Source organism: Trachypithecus francoisi, unplaced genomic scaffold (genome assembly GCF_009764315.1).
Source record: "Trachypithecus francoisi isolate TF-2019V2 unplaced genomic scaffold, Tfra_2.0 Lachesis_group17, whole genome shotgun sequence".
Lineage (NCBI taxonomy): Eukaryota > Metazoa > Chordata > Mammalia > Primates > Cercopithecidae > Trachypithecus > Trachypithecus francoisi.
Genome location: NW_022681462.1, coordinates 69,033,904 through 69,052,801, shown reverse-complemented (window position 1 = coordinate 69,052,801; position 18,898 = coordinate 69,033,904). Strand labels below are relative to the sequence as shown.

The 18,898-nt window shown below is 44.9% G+C and overlaps 1 protein-coding gene across 8 annotated transcripts in view; it reads left to right on the top strand.

The window, feature by feature from the left end:
• ARHGEF33 (Rho guanine nucleotide exchange factor 33) overlaps nucleotides 1-18,898 on the top strand; it is an 86,026-nt gene that overhangs the window by 53,098 nt on the left and 14,030 nt on the right. For 6 of the 8 annotated variants that reach the window (XM_033175945.1, XM_033175950.1, XM_033175946.1 and 3 more), the window contains 7 exons: nucleotides 1,884-2,013; nucleotides 8,927-9,059; nucleotides 11,047-11,130; nucleotides 12,260-12,343; nucleotides 14,784-14,932; nucleotides 15,920-16,084; nucleotides 17,659-18,472. In XM_033175945.1, the coding sequence (XP_033031836.1) occupies nucleotides 1,884-2,013; nucleotides 8,927-9,059; nucleotides 11,047-11,130; nucleotides 12,260-12,343; nucleotides 14,784-14,932; nucleotides 15,920-16,084; nucleotides 17,659-18,472 (1,559 nt within the window). The remainder of the gene's footprint in view (nucleotides 1-1,883; nucleotides 2,014-8,926; nucleotides 9,060-11,046; nucleotides 11,131-12,259; nucleotides 12,344-14,783; nucleotides 14,933-15,919; nucleotides 16,085-17,658; nucleotides 18,473-18,898) is intronic. The other 2 variants (XM_033175947.1, XM_033175952.1) reach the window with 1 other exon arrangement.

The window sequence follows — 18,898 nt, the reverse complement described above, 5'->3', positions numbered from 1 at the left end:
TGGTTTCACATAGTTGATTAATAATTTGGCCAAATATGACATCTTTTTTCCTCATGATTTTGAAGCAATTGTTCCACTGTCCTCTACCTTCTAATTTTGCTGTTAGGAAGTCCAGTACCATTCTGATACTCAGTTTTTTGTACGTTACCTAATTTTTCTTTTTCTTTTTTTCTGAGATGGAGTCTCCCACTGTCACCCAGGCTGGAGTGCAGTGATCTCAGCTCATTGCAACATCTGGCTGCCAGGTTCACGTGATTTGCTTGCCTCAGCCTCCCGAGTAGCTGGACTACAGCCGTCCACCACCACACCTGGCTAATATTTGTAGTTTTAGTAGAGACGGGGTTTCATCATGTTGGGCAGGCTGGTCTTGAACTCCTGACCTTGTGATCCACCCGCCTCGGCCTCCCAAAGTGCTGGGATTATAGGCATGAGTCACTGCTCCTGGCCCCTCTTTTTTTATTTTTTAAGAAAGGGAGATTTATTTTACTTCATCTTCTACCCTTTTAGTTTTTTCTATCTTTTAAGCAATGTTTAAAAGTTTCTCCTTTTTAAAAATTAGCCTCTCTTTTTAAAAATAGTATCCTGCAATTGTTAAATGACTGGAATATATTTCTTATATTTCTTTGAGAATATGAATTGTAAGATTAAAAATTTTTATTCTTTTGTATCCTGCATTGTCTCTGTTTCTTCAGGGTCCTCCCTCCTTATAAAAAAAATATGTGTATATGCTTTTTTCTTCTCGTTCTTTTATGGTATAAGCTTTATTCAAAAGTGTGAGCATTCTTAGCTAAATATATGTAAGAAAGAGCTCTTAGAAAAACTCTGGAAATTTTGTATTGGCCAAGCTTGTCAATCAGTGGGCTTCATTATGGATAGGCTAATCAGATGGCAAATTAACTTTTGATAGTTGACCTCTTTTTCTTTTTTGAGACAGTCTTGCTCTATAGCCCAGGCTGGAGTGCAAGGGCGCGATCTCAGCTCACTGCAACCTCTGCCTCCTGGGTTCAAGCAGTCCTCCCGTCTCAACCTCCTGAGTAGCTGGGATTACAGGCATGTGCCACCACGTCCAGTTAATTTTTGTATTTTTAGTAGAGATGGGGTTTCACCATGTTGGCCAGGTTGGTCTCAAACTCCTGACCTCAGGTGATCTACCCGCCTCGGCCTCCCAAAGTGCTAGGATTACACGGGTGAGCCACTGTGCCTGGCTGATAGCTGACCTCTTTATATCAGTGTCTGTGGATCTTTTTTCCTTGGGCAGTTCAATTTCTCAAGTGGAAGACCCTCCAATCTCCTGCCTGAAGAGTTTAAACCTGGCTGCTGCTGGCACTCTGGGATCTACAGGGGAAGGAGGCTGAGGGAAGTCTCACTGTTCAGTATGAAGCCTTCCCTGAGTCCCTTTTGTTTTCATTTTAGCATCTGAACTCTACTATGTCATAAGTCTTTAGCCCAGATCCCAGAAACCAGGGCTTGTCTAGTTTCATTTTTCTTGTTTGCCATGGAGAGGAAGTGAGGAAGCCATCTTGTATGGGGGTAAGGATCTGGAGGTTCAATTGCCCCATATGTAGACTTTCAATGATTGCTCCTGCTTTCAGCATTGCCACTTATTTGCACTATCTCTATTGCCCCTGGTGTCTCCAATCCTTGAGCTTTCCAGATGCTTCTCAGCAGATTTTCCAGCTGCAGATGGGGACACCAAGACTTTGTGCCCTTTGCTCTGCTGAATGAATTATGGCGCCTCCATTCTGCTTTCTACCTTTCAAAAATTTGCAGATGGTTTTTTTTTTATGTTTTCAATATCCTTTTATCGCTTTTATTGCTTGCATTTAATGGGATTTTAGGAAGTAATGGTTAATATAAAATCCCTCTTTGGTTTGTTTCTAAAGCTAAAAGACAGACTGTGGCCCTGGAACTGCTTGAATCTGAAAGAAAATATGTCATTAACATCTCTCTGATCTTGAAGATAAAAGCCACATTCCAGGGGTCAGATGGAAAGAGGAATTCCAAAGAGAGAAGGTATCCATGCACTCATTGCCTTTGCTTTTCAGATTGATTAGGATTTAAGGTAAGTGGTTTATTGTTTCCACTTTGGGATTTCTGGGGCCTATAAAGAGTTCCAGAAACAGTCTTTGAAAAGACAAGAGGCAGTGATGGCAGTGATGGCAGGTGTCTCGGTTCACTTTGTGCTGCTATGACAGAATATCATAGACTGGATAAGTTATAATGAACCGAAATTTCTTCTCTCACAGTTCTGGAGACTGGGAAGTCTAAGATCAAGGTGCTGGCAGATTCAATCTCTGGTTCCAAGATGGCACTTTGTTGTTGTGTCCTCCAGAGAGGAGGAACATTGCAGCCTCACATGGCAGAAGAGCAGGAGAGAGCAGGGGAACCCACTCCCTCAGGCCTCTTTTGTAGTGGCAATAATCCATTCACAGGGAGGAGCTCTCATGACCTAAACATAATCCATTCGCGGGGCGGAGCTCTCACGACCTAAACACCCACCACAGGCCCCACCTCCCATGACTGTTGCATTGGGGGGTAAGTTTCCAGCACATGGATTTTGGGGGACACATTTAGGTCATCATAACAGGGAACCCCTGTCAAGTCTTAAACTTAGATTTTCATCAAGGTAAGAAAATGATTATAGTCTCCTGGGCCTTCAGTGTCTGTAACATGTCTTTTAAAAACTTAAAGGGGGAACAAATGCTAGACTGAGGGAGGCATTGGTCTCTGTTGCCATCTGCATGGAGTCCCCATGGGTCACAGGTTTCTTAGAAGCACGAGAGAATGAATGGCAAACCGAAGCACTCAGTGGCCATTAGAGAAATGACACAGGGCTGACATAACTCTGGACCTGGGCCTTATCATTAGTGTGGGTGATCTTGCAGTACTGGGTAAGGCATGGGTGTGTGTGTGTGCTCATAGGGTCTGCCACCTGTTGTAACAGCACGCTTTCCCATGTCACAACACTCCACCTATATCTATTCATAGTCTTTAGACTTTTTTCTGTTTCCCTCTCTATTGGGAGAAAGCAGGAAGGAGGAAAATAAGACTTGGTGAAAAAGATTAATGTAATGAATATATAATAATCCAGAAAAATTGAGGAAAAGGTCAATCCAAAAGAATGGAAAGTCTGGATTATGGACTACTATGGACGTATGTGGCATTATTACTTTAAATATTCCATCGGGTAATATACACTGGTGGTTCATAAATCCTGAATCTACCCAGGGAAGCCCCTAATTATATTTTCCTGCTCCTTACCATCCTCCCAAATCTATTTGACTTAGTGGCTCCCAACAATATACTCAAAACACACTGTGGCCCCTCCTACCTAAATGACCGAGTGAGGCACTACTCCCTGACAAACCCACAAGTGGCTTGACTATTTTCAAGAATTATTTTACTACAAAACCGAGGTAAACAAAATACAAAGCAACAAGAAGAGAAAGGCTAAGGTGACCCAGCTAAAGCTGTGACCATCTGGACTGGGCCTCACCTCTAAGATGCTGCCCAGATTCTCAGCAGTCCTTCCTTCCCCATCTGGCCCTTCCAATTCCCCCTCCTTGATCCTCCCAGCTGCGCTGCAGGCCTCTGGCAGTCTCTATATGCTCCAGCTGTCTTGATGTTGCCAAAGACCTACTCAGTTTACAGTAACGAAATCTAAAGGCGGTGCACCCTTTGTTGCGGCTTTGCTTCCACATAGAAGATTCTAAGCCAGCAGCATCTCTTCTTAGTCTGAAAATCTGGGGAGGCGGGGTCAGGCGGGGAAAAGAGAAAGAACTGTTTACTGTGGAAGGGTAAGCAGCTGCTCTGCTAGGCACTTGATTTATAACTTCCCGAAATGTTCAGCAGAACCCTGTGACCCCTACCTTATAGATGAAGGAACTAAAGCCCAGAGAAGCTTAAAGCTGCAGAGCCAATTAGTGCTGGGATTCAAATGCAGGCCTGCCCGACCCTGTATCGTGTGCTCTTATACATCATACCACTTCCCCAAGGCCACCGCCTTAACAGCAGTATATAAAGTTTCTCAGAGAGCCAGAAGCGTAGAGTTGTCTCTTCCTATTTCAAAACTCAGCCCTCCCTCTTGCACGGCCTGTAAGTGTTTACTTCAGATCTCAGTTGATTTGTTAAGTAGGACTGCTAGATACGTTTGTCTAGCCCTTGTTGCAAGCCTCCAGCAGGCGGGAGGTCACAGGGGAGAGACCAGACCCTGCAGAAGATTTGGGTAGATAAAAGAGAGGGCCCTTGCTGACTTGCTGCCACTTCCTATTTTTCTAAGATGTTCTCTTATGACCCATCACTGGGAGGAAAGAGTAGATCTCTCCCTCAAATCCTACAAGATTAAAAAATTAAAGCTATGATACAATCCTCTATGAAAGTGAGATCATAGTTACTTCAAGATACCTGCAATAATGCTATTCATGTTAGTTATTTGCTAGGCTAACCCTCTTTTTTCTTTGCATGGACCAAGCAGAGAAAAGCTTCAACCTCACACTCTTTGTTAGTACTGAATATGAAGTCTCTGGTTCTGAGCTTGGTGGTGCTGCCGTTTTTCTATTTTAGGGTTAGATTTTCATTATTCTTCTCCACTCATTATCTTTCTTCTTTTTTTAAAGCTTTTCTGAAACCTTTGTGTGTACTTTATTTCTTTCTTTATTTTTTTGAGACAGGATCTCACTCCGTTGCCCAGGCCGGAGTACAGTGGCGTGATCTCGGCTCACTGTAACCTCCTCTTTCTGGGTTCAAGTGATTCTCCTGCCTCAGCCTCCTGAGTAGCTGAGATTACAGGCACACACCACCATGCCCAGCTCATTTTTATATTTTTAGTAGAGATGAGGTTTCGCCATTTTGGTCAGGCTGGTCTCGAACTCCTGACCTCAAGTGATATGTCCACCTCGGCCTCTCAAAGTGCTGGGATTACAGGTGTGAGCCACTGTGCCTAGCCTCTCTGTGTACTTTAACTAAACCAGCTGAAGGAAATGCAAAGCAGAATGAGATTGTTCCTTTTCTCTATTGGCATTTTTCTCCATGCAAAGATGAAAATAAGTATATTAACATTTACTAATTTTCCCATCACAAGCCACAAGCCTTCAGCACTTTTTACCCCAATTGGAAAGTAACCTGGGATGCAAATAACCCCCACTGCAAGTACAACTTGACACTCAAGCCTGAGGTGGCCACATCTTCTCCAACCTATTAAATAAAACCTTAGGTTTTTCCTAAAACAAAGTAAGTCACTCAAGAGCTTCCTCAGCCTGTTGGAAGCCAGCCCTGCCCCTGGGTGAAAGGCCTGGAAGTTGCAGGGGCACATGCTGCTGGCTAATACCTGGGCAGAACTTGAGGGCTATGGTTCATTTGTTTGTTTTGTTTAGAGACAGGGTCTCTGTCTGTCGCCCAGGCTGGAGAGGGGTGCAGCGGCCCAATCACAGCTCACTGCAGCCTCAAACTTCTGGGCTCAAGTGATCCTCCTGCCTCAGCATCCCCAGCTGGGATTACAGGCATGAGCCACCATGCCCAGCTAATTTTTCAGTTTATTATAAAGACGGTGTCTCACTCTGTTGCCCAGGCTGTCATTTGTCGAAGGATCACAGAAGTTGGAGTTCTGGGCTTTTTTGACTCTGACTCACCTAGTTAGAGTCACAGCCTCAGGATCACAGTTCTGTCTGAACACTTATGGAAGGGGCAGTGATCAGCTCAGCAGGATTAGCCTTGTAAGCTAAACTCCAGTGCTATGTCCACCAAGAGCACAACAAGCTTCGTGCTACAGATCACCACCAGGTGGCACATGTTTAATGATCATGCCCCTCCAAAGTGGCGGGAACCTGCTACTGCCAAGCTCAGGAGTTATTTTGGCCTCATTCTGGGCTGGCAAAAGCTAAGTTATTAACCTGAAACTATGACTGGATTTTTCTTTCTTGCTTTTAGTGTATTTCCCTCATTGATTAAGTACTATGTTGTTAGGAGATACAAACTTTAGAGACTTTAGAAATAATAAACTACTCATGTTACCATAATTTCATCCCCAGTAAGGAATAGAAAAAAAAAAAAAAAAAAAAAGCTGAGCTCTGAATACTTTGTCTTCATGAAAAAGTTGCTTCTGGGCGTCAGGTCTGGTGCCAGGCAAAAGAGTGAAACAGGTGAAGTGTGGCTGTATTTCTTGCCATCTTTCCCCCTTTGCTCTCTGTCTTCTGATTTTACACTCCTCCCTAATTTCAAATAATACCCTTGTTAAATTTGTTTAAAAGGTTTAAAGCCCGTTTTCAATATTTCGTACAGAACCCCCTGTAGGTCATCGTTTTTCATGTAATTTTATGTGCTTCCACAGTACTTGATGGGGTCCTTAGCCTTCTCTGACCCCACCCTGAAATCTCAAACGATCATCCCGGTGGGCAGTCCAGGAGGAGATTGGTACCAGCTCTGCTATTCTCCAAGTACACTGACCACAGTGTAGCATAATGCAGCTCTCTAGAAAGAAAGGGAGAAGGAAGGAAGAAAGGGAAGCGGGGAGGGAGGGAGAAAGGAAGGGATGAAGAAAGGGAGGGAGGGGAATGAGGAAAGAAAACGGAAATCAATAATCCAAGACATATTATCTACATATATGGACAATTCATCACAATGTCAGATCTTCCCATGGTGTCCTAATATCTTCCAGGGTCACACCAGGACTATTACACGAAGTCATTTACCACCACTGGGTAGGAAGAAATCTTTTGCACCTAGATCTTTGGCTGGTGCAGCATTTTACTCTTTCAGTACAATCAGTTGTGCTTTTCTCCATCAGGTTTATGGTCTTCTCCCAGTCAGTGTATCTCCTAGCCACCCCTCCAAATTCCCCTCTGATCTGGACAGGGATTTCTTTGATCTCCTAAGCCCACTATTCCATTGTAAGTGCTCAGGTCAGGAGGCCTCTCCTCCTTTGCACATGTTGGGGCTCCAGGCACAGGAGGTGGAGGGAGTGGAAGATGGGAGTGGAAGGCTTCCTCGTATCCGTTCACTGGGGTCTAGGTACCCTATTCTCATGTTTGTGTGTCTCCTCTGAGCTACAGTCACAGGGGTCACTTTGCTTGGCTTGGAAATGAGTTGGAAAAAACCTCCTCTCGATCTGGCGTCCTTCCTATTGTTCCAACAAAGGTTTGCTTCTTGGGAAAGCACCCCAGTTGTCCAGCAGTTTACTCTCATTTGACTGTGGGGAAGTATTCAAGTAAGTTCAGAACCACCAGACCATCTCTTTCCTGTTTGTTAAACTTGCGGTGCTGAAAGCATAAAGGAACCTACCTTAAATCACCAAGTTAGAGCTCCAATCCTTGCTGTAACCCAGAAAAACTCTGCTTCTTTTTGTTTTTTTCTTCCTCTTTCCTATAGGCCTCTAATCACCTCACTCTTACCCAGCTAGTTCCTCTTCCTCTTCCTCCCATGATTTTCTATCTCTCCTCTCCACCCCACCCTTCTCTGATGTCTCCCTTCTTCCCTTCATCACTTCTGGAAAAAAAAAAAAAAAAGGAAGTACATTGCAAGATGGAGGAGACAGGGATGGAAGGATAGAAAAGGTGCTTTGTAAAATTCAGGGAGTAGCAGGCCAGGCCTGGTCAGTAGCTGTGTTAGGCTGTTTTCACATTGCTATAAAGAATACCTGAGACTGGGTAATTTATAAAGAGGTTTAATTGGATCATGGTTCTGCAGGCTGTACAGGAAGCATGAAGCTGGCATCTGCTCAGCCTCTGGGGAGGCCTCAGGAAACTTACAATCATGGTGGAAAGCGAAGGGGAAGCAGGCATGTCACATGGCCAGAGCAGGAGCAAGACAGAGAGATGGGAGGCACTAAACACTTTTAAACAGCCAGATTTCATGAGAACTCACTCACTATCACTATCACTTGGTAGGACAGTACCAAAAGGGATGGTGCTAAACCATTCATGAGAAATTCGCCCTCATGATACAATCACCTCTCACCAAGCCCCACTTCCAACACTGGGGATTACATTTCAGTATGAGAGTTGTGTGGGGACACACATCCAAACTGTATTAATAGCCTACCCAGACAAGACTCTGTCCTGGCCCTGTATTCCTCTTAGAAATTGAAGAAAAGGAAACAAGAAACCCTCTCATACCCTACAACTCCCTGAGATTTTTAGTTGCCAACTTTAAACAAATTTTCCTACTTACCTAAATAGCAGTCTCCTACTGGTAGCTGAGAATGGTCACATAGATGCCACCTGAGTGCTGCATCTACAACACTAATTAGAATAGACTATTTTGCACATCAAATAGGAATAGCTCTAAAACATCGAAAAAGGTATCCATTAGAATTTCCACTGAGTGTCATTTAAAAGAGCATATAAAAAGGTCTTTCAAGTGATGTGCTCTTTGTTTATTTGTGTTTTATTTATTTATTTATTTATTTATTTTGAGAAAGAGTCTCGCTTTGTTACCCAGGCTGGGGTGAAGTGGCGTGATCTCAGCTCACTGCAACCTGTACTTCCCGAATTCAAGTGATTCTCCTGCCTTAGCCTCCCAAGTAACTGGAATTACAGGTGCATGCCACCATGCCCAGCTAATTTTTGTATTTTTAGTAGAGACAGGGTTTTGCCATGTTGGCCAGGCTGGTCTTGAACTCCTGACCTCAGGTGATCCGCCCGACTCCCAAAGTGCTGGGATTACAGGCGTGGCATGCCAGGCCTCTTTATTAGTTCAATACACATTTGTATAGAAGCCATTAGTAAAGGCTTTTGTTTTGTTTTGTTTTGTTTTGTAGTCAGGATATCTGCTATTAGGTGTGCAGTGAAAAACTTTAAAAAATCCTAAATGCAGGCCTGTGACTCAGAGTATGTTGGATGGCCGAGAGAATGGGCCCTGCTGCACATATTTTTGTAGGGTCCTTTCTTCTCCACACCTGGTTTGTGTGATTCCGTCTCTATTCTGTTTCAAGCCTCTTCCCTGGCTCTTTACGGTATCTCGTCCAGCAGCACCTGGATCTGCTTCACGCACTGCAGGAAAGGGTCCTGAAGTGGCCACGCCAAGGCGTTCTTGGAGATTTATTCCTTAAGTTAACAAATGATGAGGTAAGGTTTTTTCCGCCCCTCCATACATTTTACTTATATGGATTTGTGTCTCATTTGTCTACTTCTCTTAATAGAGAATCTAGAAGCAATGAATTTCAGAGCTAGAAAAAATACTGAGATCTAGTCTAACTTTCTCATTCTACATACAGATCATAGAATGATTCAGAGAGATTTAAAAGCCTTGCTGAAATCACCCCGCTAGCTAGGTAGTTGGAGATGAGTGACTTTCAGAACCCTAAGTTAGGTCTTCTGACTTCTAGTTCATAACTTTCCACTGTACTATAACTGCCTCTGTCTAATATGCATGTGGATGTGTGTACATATTGTGTGTGTGTTTGTGTTTATATAAATGTATGTATATATATTTGTGGGCCGGGTGTAGTGGCTCATGCCTGTAATCCCAACACTTTGGGAGGCTGAGGCAGGGGAATTGTTGGAACCCAGGACTTCAGAACTAGCCTGAGCAACACAGCAAGACCCTGTCTCTATTAAATTAAAAAAAGGAAAAATGTATATATACATTAAAACATGTATATATATGCATGTGTATATATATACACACATATATACACATGAAATATATACACACACATGCATATATATACATATGAGAGTTTGTATATACATGTGTATTTTCACACATAATTTTCATTCCTTGGAGATTTTTTTTTTAATGTGATGGGTGGCTATTATCTTGAATTTTGCAATCTCTATAATATCCTACAAAGGAAATATGATCCAAGCCAGACGCTGCAAACTCAAATGCCTACAGGGCCAGACAGTGGCATAAATGAGTGAAGTGAACACAGTATGGACTGGTGTGAAGTGTGAGCTGCGGTAGAGCAGCTGTGTTGTTTTACAAGAAATAGCTACTTAGCTTTGTCCAATCATTATGCAGGAAAAAAGGACTAGAGTTGCCAGAGCTTCTGATATTTTAAGAAAAGCTGGAAATCCAGAATTTTGTGGGAAATTTTCTTATTTTTAAAAGATTGTGTGGGCTAATTAAAATTGGTCTGCAAGCCAGACTTTGCCTGAAATCAATTTTTGTGTATCAATTATTCTCATCTGTGGGTAACAATACAAAGTTTACAAATTATTTTCTTCTATAGACTAGAGTGGATATAATGTACTAATATTCTCTAATATCACTTTTACTTACTTGTGTTCAGTATTCTTCCTTTTGCTGAGAATTATTATAACTTTATAAGCTGAGAATGATTTTCCTAAGGGGATAATGCATAGATAAATATGCAGTTAGTGGAAATATGCAATTACTAGAAAATGTTGTGAACTACTGATCTGGATGATATGAAGTGGGATGGGCAGAGTCCCTCATCTGGACGTAGATGATTGACTGAAATGAATTACAAAAATAAAATATACATTTTTATTGTTAAATGACTAAAAAAAAAATACATTTTCAACTTACATGAACCTCCCTCCTCCCTGGGTTTATTATTTCACTTTCTCTCATTAGGGAGGGGATGCTGAGTTTGGATTCCAAAGCAGTAGGGATGTTTACCTTAAAACCAAAATTTTTTTTAAGATACATTTTTTTTTTTTTTGAGACAGAGTCTCGCTCTGTCCCCCAGGCTGGAGTGCAGTGGCACAATCTCGGCTCACTGCAAGGTCTGCCTCCCGGGTTCTAGCAATTCTCCTGCCTCAGCCTCCCAAGTAGCTGAGATTACAGGCACCCGCCATCATGCCCGGCTAATTTTTTGTATTTTAGTAGAGACAGGGTTTCACCGTGTTGCCCAGGCTGGTCTCAAACTCCTGAGCTCAGGCAATCCACCCGCCTTGGCCTCCCAAAGTGCTAGGATTACAGGAGTGAGCCACTGTGCCCGGTCAAAATATATAAAATAAAGAACATATTAAATGAATAAGATAATCTCTGCAAAGTACTCTTCTTTTATATATATGACTCTATAAAAATATTATAGATCCTGTTTTCAGGTTCTTACCATGCATTTTTATGTTTGTTTTAAAGAATAATTTCTTGGATTATTATGTTGCCTACCTAAGGGACCTGCCTGAGTGCATCTCATTGGTTCATGTTGTAGTCCTGAAAGAGGTGAGTTAACGCCATGTATATGCTATCCTTCATCTGCACGTGGTATCATATGATGTTGTTCATCCACCCAGTCAATACAGCACATGCACTCTGCTTTCTAGGCTGGGGAATGGCCCGAACACAGCCACTAGTACTACTACCTGGCGTTAAAGGAACTCACTTGAGGACCAGTGCCATTGTGTTGGTCCTCTCCCTGCCTTACTGACCCTCTGTTCCATTCTGTTGGAACTATAGACAAACTATAGTTCTATAATGGGCGTTCTCTGCAGAGATCTCTAGGCTGCAGCTCACCTGCTATATGTGGTGGGTTTTTTTTCAGTCTCGGAAGAGATGAATCCGAATATTAAACTTCAGTCATCCTTTGTCAGTTTATAAGATCATAAGGTGGCGCTAGTCATGTTGCTTGAAGTATTGCTACTGCAATGATGCATTAGGTGCTCAGTAAGCACATATACATGTATAACAGCTTAGTTATTTCAGATCAATAGGAACAGACAGTATCAGAAGCCTCAACACTAAGAGTTAATCAAATTTCACAAGAGATAAGAGGCTCTGTCTTATTAAGTTTCTACTTCAACCCCCTACTACTCCCAACCCAGTATAATGCCTACCATCTTAGCTTTCAGCAAATACCTGGGAAAGAGAAGAGAAAGGAAAGGAAGGGACGTGGAGAAAGTACAGCATGTTTTCTGCGGCCAGGCCAGCTGACTAGTTTCTAATGACACTCCCTTTTCCACTCTCCTGAGGCGCCAAGTCTCCCTTAGAGCCTATTACTACACCATTGTCATGATTACTTGCTGGAGAGTCTTAATGAATTAATTCAACTCAAATAGAGGTTATTGAGTGCCGGCTTCTGTCTGGAACTGCGCTGAGTGGAAGGAGAGGGTAGTTTGGAAATTTGGGTGGATTCAAAAGAAGTATATGATATGCTCCCCATGGGAGAAGAGCTGTCTCCTAGGGCATGTCCCTGAACATGTGGCCTCTCCCATGAGAGGTCAGTGCTCTGTGACAATCTCCGGGAAGAAAATGCTCTGGGAGGAAACCCTTCCTACTCTGGTGGGACCGACTCAGGTTCTGCTGCCACAGCTGGAGGAACACTGAAGAGTGACCTGACCTTTTTTTCATTCAGGGTGATGAAGAGATTAAATCTGACATCTACACGTTGTTTTTTCACATAGTCCAGCGCATCCCTGAATATCTGATACATCTGCAGGTAGGCATGGGTGGGAAAGCCACCAAACTGATTTGCATGCTAAATAATTATTGGTTTTGGCTCCCAACTGAGAAATACTGTAAAGTCTCAAGAATCATTAATATTTCTAAGAAGTGTTTACTTCGATTGCTATGATTACCCAATAACCCATGATACCCTGTGGTATGACCTAAAATCTCTCTCTCTTTTTTTTTTTCCTTTGAAACAGAGTCTTGCTGTGTCACCCAGGCTGGAGTTCAGTGGTGCGATCTTGGCTCACTGCAACCTCTGCCTCCTGGGTTCAAGCGACTCTTCTGCTTCAGCCTCCTGAGTAGCTGGGACTACAGGCATGTGCCACCATGCCCAGCTAATTTTTGTATTTTTAGTAGAGACGGGGTTTCACCATGTTGGCCATGCTGGTCTTGAACTCCTGACCTCAAGTGATTCGTCCGCCCCAGCCTCCCAAAGTGGTGGGATTACAGGTGTGAGCCACTGCGCCCAGCCTAAAATCTTTATTTCTAAAAATGTTCAGCTCATGATGCTTACCTCTGAAGTTCTATCTTTACTTACCAGCAACTTCCACCTCAGCTGATCCAGGATCTTTCTATAACCACTCCTGCTAGATTCTAAGCACTTCATTCAGTTCTTTCCATTTTGGTTTTACAGCTATCTAAATGCCACCACCTGACATCTAAATATCCATCTAACCTGCTCACTTAACTGCTATCATGACTACTTTCTTTTGGCATGGGTCCAAGGTTCTACCATGCCATGTTTAAGCTTTATGTCACAGAAGAGGCATGAAGATGATGAGCTGATTTCTTCACACCATTTTCCTGCAGGGCTTGTGATATCCTGGAGGAAGAAGAGTTGAAAGAGAGGCTCACTAACCCCCACCAGATCCTCTTCTTCCCACCACCCACCTGTTCTGGTTTAATTGCTGACTGATCTTCTTAAGTAATGAAAGCATCTTAGAAATGCTTGGGACTAATCTCAGGTAGAAGTAGTCCAGTAGTCCAGTATCAAAGTATCAAAATTGAAAAGACTTTTTTTTTTTTTTTGAGACAGAGTCTGGCTCTGTTGCCCAGGCCGGAGTGCAGTGGTGTGATCTTGGCTTGATCTTGGCTCACTGCATCCTCAACCTCCCAGGCTCAAGCAATGCTCCCACCTCAGCCTCCTGAGTAGCTGAGACTATAGGCACTTGCCATTATGCCTGACTTACTTTTGTATTTTTTTTTTTCTTTGAGACAGAGTCTCACTCTGTCGCCCAGGCTGGAGTGCAGTGGTGCAATCTTGGCTCACTGCAACCTCCGCCACCTGGGTTCACGCCATTTTCCTGCCTCAGCCTCCCGAGTAGCTGGGACTACAGGCGCCCACCACCACACCCGGCTAATTTTGTGTTTTTAGTGGAGACGGTTTCACCGTGTTAGCCAGGATGGCCTCAATCTCCTGACCTCGTGAACTGCCCACCTTGGTCTCCCAAAGTGCTGGGATTACAGGCGTGAGCCACCACCTGTGCCCTGAAAAGACTTTCAATTGTATATAGCTTTAGATTCTAAAAGCATTTTCTCACAATAATGATCTTATTTAATCTTTTCAACAATCCCATGAATTAGGTATTATTGTTGTCACATTTTACATGAGAAAATGCAGGGCCAAAAAAGTTAACAATTTACCCAAGTTAACACACCTAGTAGGTAAAAAAAAAAAAAACTAGGACTGAAACCCAGGTTTTGCAAATAGTAGAATATGGCAAACAAGACCTGGTTCTACTCTCTGACTTGAGTTCAAACCTTGCCTCCGTTATTTACTAGATGTGTAACCTGATGAAGATCATGTACCTTCTTTGTACCTCAATTTCCTTATTTGTTAAATGGAGTTTATAATAGTACCTATTTAAGCAGGTTGAGGTAAAAATTAAATGAAATAGTATACATAAAGGGCTCACTACCTGGCAATAGGAAGTACTAGATACATTTTAGCTTTCCCAAATCCAAGTAACACGCATGTTCCACTACAGCACAGTGGGGAATGTAACAGGAGGGGCCACCAGGCTTGATCATAAACATCCCCCTCCCTCGCCTGCCTTGATGCTTGACGTTGTCAACATTGGTCTGGCTCTTTTGAGTTAAGGCACTGCTTATAGACAGTAATTGTTAGAATGCCGCTATTACTTCAGAGGTCTAATTAGGAGATGCTTCTGACTTTTCAGATGAAATTATTTTATGTTCACATTCAACTCAAACAGGTCCGATAGTAACTTATTTTCCCTTGATATGAGAGAAAGCAGCCAGCGTATGGTCATACTTTCAGCGTATAATTAGATGGGTCATGTGTATTGTTCGTTGTTTTGATTAAATGGCTATCAATCTCCCACAATAGATCAAGGTGAGGTGCAGAAGAGACAAAACAAATTTGATTGCTAATTGTGCAATGCTGCTTCCTTTTCCCCTCCATCCAGAACGTCCTGAAGTTCACAGAGCAGGAGCACCCTGACTATTATCTACTACTGGTGTGTGTCCAGCGCCTCCGAGTATTTATCTCACACTACACCCTGCTGTTTCAGTGCAATGAAGATTTGCTTATTCAGAAACGGAAAAAGCTCAAGAAGTAAGGTTCTGATGGTGTGGTCTAAAGGGTCAAAGACCAGTTACTCTGGGTGTCTTTCACAAGTAACCACGTTGTGTGTTAAGTAGCTGAAATGCAGTGGTGGGAGGTAGAAGGGAAGAGAGCAGGGGAGAGAAAGAGCTAGTCAAACTGGCTACAGGAGCAAGTCAATGACTACCCGGTGGAAATTATTTTAGCAGAATAACACTTCACTCTGCTGCTTACATAGACGCCCTCTCATCCCTTGTTGCTAACCACCTCAAAAATAGTTCAACTACTCTAAACTTGCCTGGTTCAAAATTACAGTTAAAAGGCCACAACATAGTTTTCTTTATCAATTCAACAAGTATTTATTGAGCACCTATTGTGTGTCAGGCACTGTTCCATGCACTGAATATACTGAAAGGAACAAAGCGGCCCCAACCAAATCTTTGCCACGTGGAGCTTCCTTTTTAGAGTTGGACAGTGAACAAATAAATAAGATGGTGGTATGTGATATGGACAAAAATAAAGCAAATAAGGGAGAAGAATTTCGAATAGGTTTTATATTAGGGAGAAATAGGAAGGGTTTATTAGGGAGAATCTGAGCTTCGGAGGGAACAGAAGCAGCCCACAGCACAGCTTCCTAATGACCTGAATTTCCTTCAATTTCATCCCAACTCCTGTGGAGGAAAACAGAATCATTTCTGTGGAAGCTTCAGACCAGAAAAAGATGCTGTCTCCCAAGCCAGGGCTCCTGTGATGGAAGATGTCTCTCCATACCCCCAACCCCTTCCCCCAAGTTCTTTTCAGCCAGTGAATCAGCTTCCCTACTCTTGCCAGTTTGCACCCTATTAAGCAAAGCAACTTAGTTTGCAAAGGCCCCTGGAGATAGAGACCTTCACAGCAAACTTTATCTGAGACATCTTTCCATCTTTTTTGGCATAATCTGTGTTCAGAGAGCCAGTTTGCCACTGTACAACCTGAGAACTGTTACTTCCATTCTGTTAGGTCATCCATGGCGAAGCTGTACAAAGGTCTGGCTTCCCAGTGTGCCAATGCCGGGCAAGATGCTTCCCCCACTGCAGGTCCTGAGGTTGTCCGTGACACCGGGATCCACTCAGAAGAGATGCTGCAACCCTACCCTTCTGCTCCCAGTTCTGGCCCTGCTGTCACGTAAGCACCTGCTGCTGTGGGAAGGTTAAGGTCAATGCCTTTGGGACCCAGCCAGTCTGTGTGGGTTAGCAGGGCAGCCTAAATTCCACCGTCCCCTTTCCCTATCAGGCCTATATGTGCCAGCCAAGCAGCCAACCCAATGCTTGGGTCCCAGAGGAGGGCACTAAGGTTAAGGGACAGGTGTAGAAAGTGGGAAGAGAGGCAGAAAGTAGATATTTATTTCATGGATCACTTCAACTCTTGAGGCAGTTATGAAACTTCATCTTTGAAATGCAACAAATAGAGTCAAAATATGAAACCCCTGGAGATTATACTCAGATTGAACAATATGGCTGCCACTGCACTCTGTGTATGGAAAATAAAACCCCCAATCTTTCTTCCAAGTTAAATGAGAATTCAAATGAGGTCAATATTTTGTCTCACTCTTGCACATGTTAACGTGAGACCTAATTTTCATTTTAAGACCATCAGAGTAAAATATTGGTTTTAGCATTTATATTTGCTTTTTTTTTTGGTGGGGGGGGGGACTGAAGTACAATGGCATGATCTCAGCTCACTGCAACCTCCACCTTCCAGGTTCAAGGGATTCTCCTGCCTCAGCCTACCGACTAGCTGGGATTACAGGCACATGCCACCATGCCCGGCTAATTTTTGCAGTTTTAGTAGAGACAGGGTTTTACCATGTTGGCCAGGCTGGTCTCGAACTCCTGACCTCAGGTGATCCGTCTGCCTCGGCCTCCCGAAGTCTTTGTGCATTTTTGTGGTAGAATTAAAATATGAATACATAAACTAGCATAATAACCACTTCTGGTCAGTGTCCATTTACATCTGTCAACGTAAGTCCAGCACAACTGGCCATCCCATCTGATGATACCCTATCCTAGTTTGTAAACTGTGTAAATTATGCATTACCCATGACTCCAAAACCAAAAACCCTCCATGAAATTGGGCATATCGAGTGACAGCTTTTTTTTTACATGTTGGTAATTCTTTGTGGGTGGAAGTTTGAGATGAATTATATAGCATGCTTTACAGTGACAAGGAATATTTTTAAAATTTTATTATGAAAATTTCAAATTTACATAGAAGAGTACAGCGAACTCCATATGCCCTCATTCAGAAGTTATCAAGATCATGCCACGTTTACTTTATCTAGGAACGTAATTTGTTTCTGAGTGTGAAGATCCGCAAATCGAACAAAAGTTGAGTTTCCATTATTTTGTATGACTGCTAGAGCAAGCAAGGGAGAGAAGAGAGTTGAAGGTGTGCCTTGGAGCACCGCAGGTGGTGAGGAGGGTCAGGGCTTCCACGCCGGGTGATGCCCGTCCCTGGCCCGCAGGCCATTTCCCAGAAGCTCAGACAATGCCTTCGGGTCTCCGCTCCACGGACTGCCTTATCCACTCTCCGCCTGCGGACTGGGGTTCGTGGGAGCGCCTTAGTGGAAGTTTGTGGAGCTTGGGACGTGGCATGCGCAGGCTCCTTGGGAGGGCGGCCAGGAGGGCCGCGGGCAGGCGAGAGGCCTGCACTAACCCGCCGTAAGCACACCTCTTTTGTACTCTGTTTCCCCCCTAAAGCCATCTGATGCCCCCAGTGAAGAAAAGTCAACAGCAGCAAAGCCTGATGGAGAGCATGCAACCCGGGAAGCCCAGTGACTGGGAGCTGGAGGGCAGGAAGCACGAGCGTCCCGAGAGCCTTCTGGCACCGACGCAGTTCTGCGCGGCCGAGCAGGACGTGAAGGCGCTGGCCGGGCCCCTGCAGGCCATCCCAGAGATGGACTTCGAGCCCTCTCCGGCCGAGCCGCTGGGCAACGTAGAGCGCTCCCTGCGCGCCCCGGCCGAGCTCCTGCCTGATGCCCGCGGCTTCGTGCCCGCGGCCTACGAAGAGTTCGAGTACGGCGGCGAGATCTTTGCGCTGCCTGCGCCCTACGACGAGGAGCCGTTCCAGGCTCCGGCCCTCTTCGAGAACTGCTCGCCCGCCTCCTCCGAGTCCAGCCTGGACATCTGCTTCCTGCGGCCCGTCAGCTTCGCCATGGAGGCCGAGCGGCCGGAGCACCCGCTGCAGCCACTGCCCAAGAGCGCCACGTCGCCGGCGGGCAGCAGCGGCGCCTACAAGCTGGAGGCGGCGGCGCAGGCGCAGGTGCACGGCAAGGCCAAGCCGCTGAGCCGCTCTCTCAAGGAGTTTCCACGTGCACCGCCCGCCGACGGCGTGGCCCCGCGCCTCTACAGCACGCGCAGCAGCAGCGGCGGCCGCGCGCCCATAAAGGCCGAGCGCGCCGCGCAGCCGCACGGCCCGGCCGCCGCCGCTGTAGCCGCTCGCGGCGCGCCCCGGACCTTCTTCCCCCAACAGAGGTCCCAAAGCGAAAAACAGACCTATTTGGAAGTAAGGAGGGTAAAGTAAAACCGAATCGAAACCCACAGCGTCGACGGCCCCAGGCCTAGATCTGCAGGAAGCATCCTGAGTTCTCCTAGGGTGGAGGGGAGCGGGGCCGGGCGAGGCTAGGGGCTCGGGAGCGCGCTCAGGGGCGGCTGCGCGAGCCGTCGGCGGGCGGAGGCGGAGGCAGAGGGAGAGCAGGGGCAGCCCCCGCGCCCTGCAAGCTGTAGACTGCTGGGCCCTGGAAGGCAAGTGGCAGCGCCTGTTCTCCAGTACCAGGACCCAAAGAGCATTCCTCATATGGTATACGAGGGACGGCAGAGGTAGCAGAGAAGCCCGTGACTCTTTAGACCTGATTTATCACTCACACATTTAGGGAGTTATGGGGAATCTCTTCCTGCTTTTGTGAAGAGTTGCCCTTTTTTCGGAGCACTGCACGCTGCG